The following is a 13,132-nucleotide window of genomic DNA, read 5'->3' as shown; positions in this document are numbered from 1 at the left end:
CAGAGCCTGCTGAGCGCATGTCTGCATCCCAGGTCCGCCCATTCCCAGCAGCCCCTCACCCAAGCCAGCCAGCACTGCCCTCTGCCTGCACCTGCAGTGTGCCCCGCTGTCCTGGCAGGCAGGATGCGCGCACAAAACCCGCACATCTATGCCCTCACGGCCGCCCATCCAGCGGGAAGCAGCGTGACCGCACCTCCTGCTCCACCTCACCCGAGCAATCTCAAAGGCCCAGTTCACACACCTTGGCGATGAGCCCTCGCCTCCTGAATCCCGGCTCATCCTGGCTCCCCAGCCTCGGCGCTCATTCACCAGAGGTTACTTAATCTAAAGCTGCAGCTGGCGACTCCCCTTCCCCTGTGAGGCCCCCGGCACCGCCGTCAATGAAGCACCGCTCCACCATCATCTCCATCCTGGCACTGCTCGCACCTTCCTGAGCACACTGCCTTCTCGTCGCAACGTCTGTCTCCCACCTGACTCCTTGCCTCCACCTCGAGGGCCACCCTGGGCCTCCTCGCCTCGCGTCCCCGGCCAGCAGTGTCGGGGATGAAGGCACTGCGTGCATGAATGAAGCCAGACCCTTGCCGGGGCTGCACCTGCCTGGCCCCCCTCGCCGCTCCCCAGCCCATTCCCCTTCCCTTCCTGCCACGCCCTGGCCACTCACGGTTGTCAAAGATGGGATGAGAAAGGACCGGCGACAGGCGGAGAGGCCTGCCTGCCGGGTCCCGCACCGTCACCTGGAAGCAGAGCCGCACAGCATTCAGGTCGTAATCCCCTCGCTGCTCCTCGATGGGAACTGCCGGGGAAACAGAGGGTCAAGAGGGCCTGGGGGACGGTGGCCACAAACAGGGGAGCAGAGCGCTCTGGGCGGGGCAGGCTGCTGGAGGCGTGTGAAATAGGAGTTCAGGAGGAGGAGGAGGAGGAGACTCTGATTCCACCTGCGGCCCTAGGTCTCAAGTTCCCTTTCAGGGTTTCAGTTTCCCCGATGGTAAAACGGGAGCGTGTGCTGAAGGGCAGTAAGAGCCCACCTGTACCCCGAGTCTTGGCCATAAGGGAGAGATGCAAGGCAGGTGGGCAGCAGAGGGTAGGGGAGGTTGAGGGGCCCGCGCCCCCTCACCTTGAAAGGGATTGTTGTTGGTCTGGATGCGCTGATTGATGGCCTGCTCCAGGTCTCGCTTCTTTACACACTGGATCCCCAGATTCTGGAAGCTGAGCCCCGCCCCCCTCAGTGTCAGTCCCAGTCTCCAGCAGAGCCCGGGCCCTCCTCACCCCCTCACCAGATCATCCCCATGTGCTTAACCCTCGAATGTCCTCCCACTGTGCATGAAACCCCTCACCTGGCCCTGCACCCGGCCACGCCACAGGGGCTTCCTGTCCCCCCAAGACATTAAACTCATCCGAGTTCAAAGCCATTGCAGGTACTTGTTCTGCGTAGAATATTCTCTGTGCTTCTCTGTTCTTTCTCACCATTCAAGTCTTGCCTAACAGGGGCCTTCCCTGGCCTTCTGATCCCAAGTAATTAGACTAGCTCCCCACCTCCCCCACCTAGGTGATTCTTCCAAACCTACTACTCTCATTAATTTTCATCACGGGCCTTCATCACATGCTCCCTGACAGTATCCCGTTTATTTACTCGTACATCTATCTGTGGCCCGTCTCTGGCAACGCCCGGTACATGAGCTCCAAGGGAGACTGTTGCTTCAACCGTTTTCTTTCTCACTACACGAGATGCAACACCAAGGGACTTGCCCTTTGGTCACAGAAGTTGGGGACCCATCCCTCTCCCGTGGAGCTCACATCTGCTCGAGGGAGTGCACACACAGGTAATTTTAAGACAAAAGAAGTCTGCCTGCAGAGCGGGGGGGCACAGTAAGGAGCGAGCGATTCTGCCATGTTCAGAAAGGAGTAACTGCAACGGCCAGGGGACTGTGCCTCTGGTCTCCCTGTCTCACGCCCAGCCCTGCTGCAGCCACCCCCCCACCCCACCCCCCCACACAGGGAGAGGCTAACCTGTGGATGGAGCGGTCTGGGCAGAGCTCAGCCTCGTAGAAGCCATCCCTGCAGTCCTTCCCCACCAGCTCATGGGGGTGAGGCCGGTGAGGGGGGTCCTTGGTGACCAGAGAGATGCGAACTGTCCCTGGCCCCGTGTAGCCATTGATCTGTCCAAAGTACACAGAGCACAGTGGAGGTTCAGGTATTCCAAGCCCAACTCCCTGACAGGGCTCCGCGGTCCGAAGCCAAGTCCGCCAGGGCTCAACTGTCCCTCCCGGCTGGCCCTGTGCCCCGAAGGCCACCCTGGAGCTGTTGCTGACCTTGATGGTGGGATGGGTCTTGGTGGTATCTGTGCTCCTCTCGCCCGGGATACTGCCTGCGGAGCGGCCCTCGCACTTGTAGCGAAAGCGCATGCCCCGCTGCTTGGGCTGCTCAATGATCTCCACATAGGGGCCAGTGGCTGCGGCCGGCTCTGTATGGGGTGACAAGGGTCAGCCCCCATCAGCAGCCTGCCCCCCTGCATCCAACCTGGGGAGTGCCACTGAGGGAGGATGGGCCACTTACCAGAGGAGAAGATGAGGGGGAACAGGTCTGCAAAGGAAGGGAGAGAAGGATCAGCACAAGCCCACTTCTCAGCCTTGCCAGGGACACTGAGTCAGGGCACGCTCCCTGGAACCTGGGCTGGGTGTAGAGGGGAGGGGGCAAGGAGCCAGAAACACACGTTCCCTGCGCGGAAAGTGGGAACAGTGTCGCCCCCCTTACGGAGGGAAACTGAGTCAGGACCTTTTCTGCTTTCATAAGGGACTAAGGGACGGCACACCCCGCCCCCCCCAACTGAGAAGAATCTGAGTCTGATACAGTCTCCCCTAACAAGGAAACGGGGTCAGAACTGCTCCCACGGGCCCCGGGGAGTGGGGGGACAGTCGAAGCTCATCCCACACCCCCTCCCCACGTCGATACTGAGTCAAGGCCCCCACGCCCCCCGAGGGGAAACTGAGTCAGGCCCCTCCACGCCAGCCCCGCCCCGCGCCACCATCCGGCCGGCCGCTCCCAACGCAGCGTCCATTGGCGCAGGAAGGGACGGAAGGGGGCGCGGGGGCTCCCGCCGCGGTCCCGGGGCCCCCGGCGCGGCCACCCCGCGAGGTCAGAGGGCGCCCTCACCGTCCATGGCCGGGGTCCCGGGGGCGGGGCCGGGGTCGCAGCTGTGCCCGCGCGCGCGCTACAGACGAGCCATTCGCCAGAGGCGGAAATGCGCCGCGCGCGCCCGCCGCCGCGTCACTGCCGGGAACCCGGGCGCGCCTGCGCGCTGAGCCTGCGCCGCCGCCCCGCCCGCCGGGGCCGCGAGCCGGGGCGCGCCGCGCGAGGGCGGGGGGCTGCGCGCGCCCCGGGAGGCCGCCGCAGGCGAGCGCGCGCCGCGCCGGGCTCGGAGCCGGCTGGGCCCAGGCGGTCCCGCGGCCGGCCGGCTGCTCGGCTCGCGCCTGCGCCCGCCCCGCCTGGAGGCGGGCCCCGAGATTACTCACAATGTTTTTAGGGGATTTCGCGGCCCCCGCCCGCCGTCCGAGCCTGGTGACGTCACCCGGGCGGGCCTGGCGCGCAGCCAGGGCCGCTGCGCCGCGCCGCGCGGGGAAAGGCCCGGGCCTGTGTCGCCCGCAAAGGCCGGCGGCTGCACCCCACATGGCTTCCTGATAGCTCAAGGCGCTTCTAGGTGCTTGGCGCCGCAGAAGCACTTTTAATTTCCTACCCTCCCCGCGCTGGGTGCAGCGGGGCGTGGGAACGCCTGGGCCTCGGCGCTCGGCAGCGCTTGGGCCGCGGGGGGCTTGGGGAGCCTGCTGCGCCCGGGGGCCCCTCGCCTCTTCGGCCCCTCGCCGCTCCCGCTCGCGCTCTCGGGTGTAAGATGCCCGCGCGCTGCGGGCTCTAGTGGGCAGGAGGCGCGCGGGCGTAATCGCCAGAGTCTAGTCTGCAGCAGGCCGGTGTATCAGGGTTCAGGACCCCCACGCGCATCTTGAGCCCTGGGGTCACGCCTCCCGCCCCTTTCTCAGGCCCGGGTCCAGCTGTCCGCCAAAGCATTTCCGCTAATTAACCGTCTTGTGACCACCGGGCGTGGGTTTCATCACCAAAATCGAGCCCGAGGCACGCTGGTGCGGGATGGGAAGGGGGGCACTGGGGCACCCCCCCACCCCCGCCCCAGGCTGAAGAATGAGGATGCCCCAGACGGGCGGCGGTGTCTTCTCCAGATGGAGACGGGCTTTTTCAGTTTCTCAATTCGTTCTAAATTAAGGAATCATGTGGGAATTGGAAAAGATTGGAAATTCTGACTTGCTTTCCCAGGCTCTGAAAAAAACAGGAAGAGAAAAGTGAAAACAGTTACCACCCCTCCCACTCACTTCAGTTTCTCGCTTCGTTGGCCCCAGAGGATTAGAAAAAAATCGGTTTACTTCTTGCGGGAGGCTGACTTCAGCTGACAGAACAGATTGATTATTTTTGCTTACCACAACCATCGCTGGTTCCTGCCTGAGCCTTTTGAAAATCCATATACATTTATAGTTTTTAAATGAACACAACCAATTCCAGTGTGTCCACGGCAAAGCTCAAAGGACTGTGTAGCACATCAAATCCCGGGCTCCTTACCCTCTCTCCAGGGCACTGCCACTCAAGAATTCTGTATTTGTTATTCCCATGATTTTTTTTTTTTTTTTAAAGAAAAAAGCCGGTCACACAGTCATGCCTACATGTTATGCTACTTGCTTTTGAAGAATTTTTTTTTTTTATGAGAGCTTAATATTATTTTTGCTATTTGCTTTTTGTGTGTTTGTTATTTGCTTTTTTCACTTAACCTATTACTGAGATTCATCTGTTTCATAGTTCCTTGACTTTTTACCGCTCTGTATAAATATACCATGTTTCACTGTGTGAATATACTACAGTTTATTCACCCTGTGGATGGCCATTTGGGCTTCCAGTTTTTTCGATGTTGTAAATCTTTTGAGATGTGTCTTTTTTTTTTTTTTTATAGAGGCATGCTTTATTTTATTTTATTTATTTGTTTGTTCATTTTGTTTATACATGCACTGGGTACAGTCAGAAGCGTGGGAGGGTGAGAGAATTCACCAGAGCCAGAGCTGGGAGCAGAGCAGGCAGAAGGACCGAAGTACACTGCTGAGGGGAGCAGCTGGCGGCAGGAGAGGTCTGCGCGCCATGTGGGACCCTCCTCCGGTGGCCGGGGAGCAGGCGGGGATCGAACCGGCGCCGCAGAGGCTGCGGGCAGCTTCGCAACCAAGCGCTCAACCGCTGCGCCACAGGGGAGGCCCTGTTGTAAATCTTTTGTTAAGAATATTCCTGTGGCTGTGTCCAGTTTTCTTGGGTATGTACCTAAAAGTGATTTATGAGGGCATAGAATTTATCAGTTTCAAAATAATGCTTTGACTCTCTAGCATCCCCAAAATTGATCAGTATTTTATTTTATTTTTTTAAAGACTTATTTATGTATAGAAGAGCTGGGGTGTAGGCCAGAGTTACATGGGTGGTGAGAGGATTCACCAGAGACAGAGTGGGGAGCACAACAGGTGGATCTACTGAAATACATGCTGATGAAAGCAGCAGGGAGACAGGAGAGGTCTGCTGCACCATATGGGTCACCTCCCTGGCCGGGGATCAAACTCATGCTATAGTGGCTGCAGATTGCTTCATAGTGCTGAGACTTAACCCCTTGCGCCACCAGGGAGGCCCAAAATTGATCAGTATTTTAAAGGTATCTTAATGAATGCATGGTTTTAAACATACTTGATGTGTTTTAATCTATAATAATCATTATTCCTAAAGTACAAATTATTCCTGTCTTTGGACAGTGGGAAGCTTTTAAAGTTGATTCTTCATTTCTTGTGACACAATCCCAGTAGGGTTGTGGGTCTGGAATCAGACAGCTTTGGTGGAGTCTTGGTTCCTCTTGGCGGGAAATATATTTTTTGGACACAGTCTCAGGGCTAGGAGGTAATTATTACTACTGGCCATTGTAGACTGTTTCAGTGGACAATTTGGACTTTTTTTTTTAAATGTGAAATGCATCAGGAATTCATACTGCCATCTACATTTCAAATTTAGGACTATAGAGTTGTTTTTTTTTTTTTTAATACAAGAACCGGGGTACAGGCTAGATGCATGGGACGATGAGAGGATTCACCAGGGACACAGCGGGGAACAGAACAGGCAGACTAATGAAATAAATACATTGCTGAGGGGAGCAGCGGGTGTGACAGGAGAGGTCTGCCACGCCATGTGGGACCCTCACTGGCCAGCCAGGATTGAACCTGCACTGCAGAGGCTGAGGACAGCTTCACAGCGCGGCACTCAACGCCTGCGCCATAGGGGAGGCCCTAGGACTACAGAGTTTTAACTTAACCTCGATCATCTTACATAATACCCCCCATCCAAAAAAAAAGTTTCCATTCTCTTTTTGCAGAAATAGAAGAATCATCCTTAAGTTCATATGGAATCTTCAAGGATCCTAAATGGCCAAAGCAATCTTGGAAAAGAGTAAAATAGGCTTCCCCATTTCAAAAGTAACTACAAGCTGCAGTCATCAAAACAATGTGGCACTGGCACAAAGACACACATAGAACAAGTAAATACAACCCAGTAGAGAGCCTGGTTTCTTAGTTTTGAACTAACTTCTATGAAAGTCTCATTTTATTTTTATTTGCTTTGTGTATATTTGTCATGTGCTACGTTTAAGAAATTCCCACATGTATGGGTGACTGATTCTTGACAAGAGTATCAAGACTATTTAATGAGGAAAGAACAGTGTTTCCCCATTTCAGTGGTGCTGGGGAAACTGACTATCCACATGAAAAAGGACAGAATTGGACACTTTCTTTATATGATACACATTAGCACAAAATTGGTGGAAGACCTACTTAAAGAGCAAAAACTATAAAACTCATAGAAGAAAACACGGGGAAAGTTTCTTGACTTTGAATTTGACAGTATCTCTTGGATAGGATATAAAATCATAGGCAACAAAAGAAAATAAATTAGACTTATCAACATTCAAAACTCTGTATCAAAGGATACTATTGACAGTGAAAAAGCAATCCACAAAATGGGAGAAAATATTTGTAAATCACATACTGATAGTGATTAATAGCCAAAATATGTATATCTAGAGGTACCTAAAACTATAGATATCCTAAAACTCAATAACAAAGTAAACAGCACAATTCAAAAACGAGCAATGGACTTGAATAGACACTTCTCCATAAAAGGTATAAAATGGGCAATAAGCACATGAACAGATAATCTATTAGCTATCAGGGATATGCAAATAAAACCCACAATGACTTACCACGTCATTAGGTTTGCTGTTATCAGGAGAGCAAAACAACAAGTGTTGATGAGGATGTGGAGAAATTGGATCCCTTGCACATCACTGATGAGAATGTAAGATGGTACAGCTGCTGTGGTAAACAGTATAAAGATTCTTCGAAAAATTAAACCAGATCACCTTATGCACCACAGTTTCAATTCCGGCTATATACACAAAACAATTCAAAGCAGGAACTCGATTGTATTCCTGCAACATTATTTGTAGTAACCTTATTCACAGTAGCCAAGAGATGGAAACACTCACATGTCCATGGATAGATGGATGTGACATATAGGATGGAATATTACTCAGTCTTCAAAAAGGAATGGTGCTGGGGCCGCCCCGGTGGCACAGCAGTTGAGCGCTGGGTTGCGAAGCTGCCCGCAGCCTCTGCAGCGCCGGTTCCATCCCCGGCTGCTCCCCGGCCACCGGAGGAGGGTCCCACATGGCGCGCAGACCTCTCCTGCCGCCCGCTGCTCCCCTCAGCAGTGTACTTCGGTCCTTCTGCCTGCTCTGCTCCCAGCTCTGGCTCTGGTGAATCCTCTCACCCTCCCATGCTTCTGACTGTACCCAGTGCTTGTATAAATAAAATAAATAAATCTTAAAAAAAAAAAAAAAGGAATGGTGCTCTGATACATGCTACTATGGACGAAACTTTAAGACATTATGCTAAGTGTGACAAGGTGGACACAAAAGAACAAATGTAAACTTATCTATGGTAATCAAGAAGGCAACATCAGAGAGAGAGAGAAAGCAGAATGATGGTTATCAGGAGTAGGGGAGAAGAGAAATGGGCAATTAGTGTTTAGTGGGGATAGTTTATGTTTGGGATGATGAAAAGATTCAGGAGATAGTTGTACAACAGTGTGAATGGACTTAACGCCACTGAACGGTACACTTAAAAATGGTTAAAATGGTAAGTTTTATGTTATGCATATTCTATCACAATAAAAACATCTCAATTCCCAGCAACACCAACCAAGTCCTCATTTAATTTACAGTCCCTGACTTAGGACGGCGCAGCTTATGATTTTTCAACATTACGATGGTGTAGAAAGGATATGTGTTCAATAGAAACTGTGCTTCAGATTTAAATGTTCTTTTCCCAGGCTAGGGATTTGCGGTATGATTCTCTCTCCTGATGCTGGACAGCAGCAGTGAGCGCAGCTCCCCCTTAAGCCCCAAGGTCAGGAGGGGAGACAACGGACTCTGTGGCTGGTTTTCACTTTCAGTATTTGATCTGCTCTCGAGACAGCCAACACTTTACCACAAAGCAGGCTGCTCTGTGTTAGGTGACTTTGTCCAGCTCCAGGCAATACAAACATCCTGAGGGAGTGTGGGGTGGGCCTGGCTGAGCCGTGCTGCTCAGGAGCTTAGGCATGTTCAAGGCATTTTCAACTTAGGATATTTCAACTTCTGATGGGCTCACTGGGGCCCACTTCATCATCAGTCTCAAACCTGCACACTCTGGGAATGACAATCTCAACGCTATCAATGATGTGATTACTGAAAACAATATATTTTCATGGCTCTCGTCTTTTGGTGCCTACTCATTATCAGGTTAAGGAAGTTCCTTTCTGGTTCCAGTTTACTCAGAATGTTTACCAAAAATGGGTGTTGAGGGGCCTCCTTGGTGGCACAAGGGGTTAAGCACCGCACTACGAAGCAATCTGCAGCCTCTGCAGCACAAGTTTGATCCCCGGCAGGCCAGGGATCTGCTGCACCCCCCCCTGCAGTGACCTTCAGGGCTAATGGCTGTTGCCATGGTCCCTGAGGTCCGGCGTGGGCAAGGAACCATGTGCGCAGGGGGAGAACAGCAAACTCCCTAAGATGCAGAGAAGCCGAATGCCTGTCAAGAAATAATGACCACCAGAAGCTGCCACAAAGATGATTAAAAGAAATGCTGACCACCTGGAACCTTATCTCGCTTTCTCAAGGCCCACAAACTTTATTCTGCTACAACTGTCTTTCTAAAATCTTTCCTTTTTCTGGTCATTGATTGCTAATTAAAAAACATACGTAATTTAATAATTAGGCTAATGCAAATGAAACATTACTAAACACTGTGTTATAATAGAATTGTTGGTTTAATAATCTTTCTATTATGTGCTTAACTTTAGTACCTTTGATATTAACTGCATTATAATATAAATTTACCTGTGACAATTAATTATGAGTAAACATAAGTAGGTAATAGTAGTAGTAGTTAGTACAAGAATATAGAAAGAGTTAATAACCTGTCCAATTAGGAATGAGGCTAGGTCCAGGTGTAACTTCGGACATAAATCACTGCCCTGTCAATTAAGCTAAGCCTATGAGCAAACTGATCTCTTTGATGTTCACTGTTCCTATGCCTTTAGAAAAAACATATATATACTGACCACTAACTTAATTAAAGCGCACTCAGATTTTCACTCTCTTGAAGTGTGTCTGTGTGTCGTTTATTCATCGAATCCCTGACCACCCTGCGCAATCTCTCAACCCTGAGACGGCCTCATCGTCCATCGCTGTGCTGGTCCGCGGCAGGGAGCAACCCACATGGCGCGGCAGTCCTCTCCTGACTCGCCCGCTGCTCCCCTCAGCAGTGTATTTTGGTCCGTCTGCCTGTTCTGCTCCCCACTCTGTCTCTGGTGAATCCTCTCACCCCCCGCATCTCTGGCCTGTACCCCAGCTCTTATATACATAAATATATTTTTTAAATGGGTGTTGATTTTTATCAGATGCTTTTCCTGCCTCTATAGAATAGTTTATATGATTTTTCTCTTCTCTCTGTTAATGTAGAGTACATTACAGCTTTGCTATCAGTAAACATCTTATATTCTTGGGGTAAACCTACCTTAGTCACAGTGTATTACCATGTGGTTGAATTTGGTTCACTGATATTTTGCAATCATATTTATAAATAAAATGATTGTAATTTTATTTTTTCCTGGCCTTGCCTCATTTTGCTATCAAAGTTATATCAGACTGATAGAATGATTTGAGGGGGGGGAAAGCCTTTTCTATTCGATATCAGTTTGAAATGATTTCTTCCTTGAAAGATTGGTAAAAACCCTCCAGCAAACACCTGCCTATCCCAGTTTTCCTCTGGAGAATGACTTTCTATAATTTAATTATTTTAACTGTTTCATTTGCACATTTTCTTTTCTTTTTTTAAGATCTATTTATTTATACAAGCACTGGGTACAGTCAGAAGCGCGGGAGGGTGAGAGAATTCACCAGAGCCAGAGCGGGGAGCAGAACAGGCAGACTGACGATATACACCACTGAGGGGAGCAGCGCGGGTGGCAGGAGAGGTCTGCGGCCATGTGGGACCTTTGCCGATGGCCAGGGATTGAACTGGCACTGCAGAGGCTGTGGGCAGCTTTGCAGCCCAGCGCTCAACCGCTGCACCACCAGGGGAGGCTCCTTTCTTTTTTTTTTTTTTAAGATTTATTTTATTTGTACAAAACTGGGGTACAGGCCAGAGGCATGGGAGGGTGAGAGGATTCACCAGAGACAGAGCGGGGAGCAGAACAGGCAGACGGACCAAAGACACTGCTGAGGGGAGCAGCAGGCGAGACAGGAGCGGTCTGCCGTGCCATGTGGGAATCTCCCCTGCCGACTGGGAATCAAACTCACGCTGCAGAGACTGCAGACAGCTTCACAGCGCTGGGCTCAACCTGATGCGCTACTGGGGGAGGCCCTTGCACATTTTCAAACACACTCTGCATTCGAAAGACTGGTATGATTAGCCCTCATCTACCCATCCAAGAACTTGAATAAGGTATCACCTCAGCTATTTTTGTTTCATTTCTATTTTTTTTTGAGGGGGGATGGAGTATTTCAAAACAACTGTTATTTTAAACTAGTCATTATATCACTTCGTTCATAAATACTGAATTATGTATATCTACATGCAAGAATTTTTCAAAAACAACTTCTTTATGGAACAATTTGAAACTATGACTTCAGTTTCTTTAAGAGCTAAGAATTTTTAGTATTTATAGGACTATTTCATTTTTTTTTTGAAGTCCATTGTGAAAACCTGATTTTTCTGGGAATTGATTTTATCTAAGTTTTCAAATCTGTTGGCATTAAGCTGATGACAGCTCTTGCACCTTCTGAATGTCTGCCATAGCAGTATTATGTGCCCCTTGTCCTTCACAACGCTGTTTGCACTTCCTGTTTTCCTGTGTTGGTTTTGCCAGAGGTATTTTTGAGAATCTTTTCATTCGTTTATTTGCTTTCCCTGCATCTTCTTTTGTGAAGTGGCTATTCACACCCCTATCTTGAAAACACTGGGTGGGGCAGCGGTTGAGTGCTGGCTTGCGAAGCTGCCCGCGGCCTCTGCAGCGCTGGTTCGATCCCCAGCTGCTCCCCGGCCACTGGCGAGGGTCCCGCATGGCGCGCAGACCTCTCCTGCCGCCCGCTGCTCCCCTCAGCAGTGCACTTCGGTCCTTCTGCCTGCTCTGCTCCCCGCTCTGGCTCTGGTGAATTCTCTCACCCTCCCGCGCTTCTGACTGTACCCAGTGCTTGTATAAATAAATAAATAAATAAATAAATCTTTAAAAAAAAAATAAAAACACTGGGTGGGCATTTTAAAGTTGTAAGCAATTTTTTTTAATTATTTTTTTTATTTATACAAGAGCCGGGGTACAGGCCAGATGCGCGGGAGGGTGAGAGGATTCACCAGAGACAGAGACAGAGCGGGCACCAGAACAGACAGACTGAAGAAATACACTGCTGAGGGGAGCAGTGTATCGGGCGAGTCAGAAGAGGTCTGCTTGCCATGTGGGTTGCTCCGAGGCCGGCGGGGATCGAACCGGCACTGCGGAGGCTATGGACAGCTTCACAGCGCTGCGCTCAACCACCACGCCACCAGGGGAGGCCCTAAAGTTGTAAACAATTTTATGTATAAAAGACCAGTCTTTTGTTGAATATATGTTTTGCAAATATTTCCCCCCAGCCTTTTTCATCTTCAAAACACATGAAATTAGATTTGCTTTTTTCCCCTCCAGTTAACCTATGTCAGTATTATTACTAGATCAGCTAAAGTGCCCAGCAGGGGAGAAAAGGGAAAGATTCTGCCCTCTGTCGTCTGGGCACCTAATTCGGTTTGTGCAGTGTCTGCAGTTCTGGTGGACAGGTCTTGCACACCTGCTGCCAGATTTATCCCTAAGGAAAGTGGACCCTTGAAAATAGGGGTTAGGGTGCAAAGCGGTGCTCATTCGGAAAGATGATGGTAACTTTTGACTCACCCCAAACTTGATCGATAGCCTGCCACTGACCAAAGAAAGCCTTAGCGATGACACACACGCTATTCACACATATTTCATGTCATATGTTTTATCCAAGATATTATTCTAAAAAGTAAGTTGGAGAAAAAGTGTGATTAAGGAAATCATAAGTGAGTGTTCACTACTGAGCAGGCTGAGAAAGAAGGATGAGGAAGACTTGGAAAAAAAAAAAAACACAGGCAAGTGGATCTGCGAGCTCAAACCTGGGCTGTTTCACTGTCAACTGTGCTCAACATTTTATGTTGACTAGTGTTAGCAATGTTTGCCAACTCCAGCCTGCCTGTTTAGGTAAGGAACTTAGCCAACTAACCCGTCAGTTTCACTGATATGGATGAGCAGGATCTCCACCAAGTACGGAGCTAGTATCTCTGTAGAACTCTCCTAGATTCAGCCCCTTCCTCCTCTCTCAATATTGTTCTCCAAGGAATAATTTACTGATTTAAATTTATTTCAATAAAAATTCCAATCATTCAGAAGGATATGCATCAGAATGATAACCAACCAG

The 13,132-nt window shown here is 50.1% G+C and overlaps 1 protein-coding gene across 2 annotated transcripts in view; it reads right to left on the bottom strand.

The window, feature by feature from the left end:
• Positions 1 to 13,132, bottom strand: part of RELA (RELA proto-oncogene, NF-kB subunit) — a 34,826-nt gene that overhangs the window by 4,919 nt on the left and 16,775 nt on the right. Inside the window, exons 1-6 of one of the 2 annotated variants that reach the window (XM_037515692.2) lie at positions 3,151 to 3,239; positions 2,554 to 2,580; positions 2,310 to 2,461; positions 2,008 to 2,156; positions 1,115 to 1,206; positions 662 to 793 (exon numbers count right to left, since the gene is read on the bottom strand). In XM_037515692.2, coding sequence (XP_037371589.1) covers positions 662 to 793; positions 1,115 to 1,206; positions 2,008 to 2,156; positions 2,310 to 2,461; positions 2,554 to 2,580; positions 3,151 to 3,157 — 559 coding nt within the window. In that variant the 5' untranslated portion in view covers positions 3,158 to 3,239. Of the gene's footprint in view, positions 1 to 661; positions 794 to 1,114; positions 1,207 to 2,007; positions 2,157 to 2,309; positions 2,462 to 2,553; positions 2,581 to 3,150; positions 3,240 to 13,132 lie in introns of those variants that run through there. The other variant, XM_054697467.1, reaches the window with a different exon arrangement.

This window comes from Talpa occidentalis, unplaced genomic scaffold, assembly GCF_014898055.3.
Source record: "Talpa occidentalis isolate TD23 unplaced genomic scaffold, MPIMG_talOcc4v2.1 talOcc4.17, whole genome shotgun sequence".
Lineage (NCBI taxonomy): Eukaryota > Metazoa > Chordata > Mammalia > Eulipotyphla > Talpidae > Talpa > Talpa occidentalis.
This window is presented reverse-complemented; position numbering and strand designations above follow the sequence as displayed.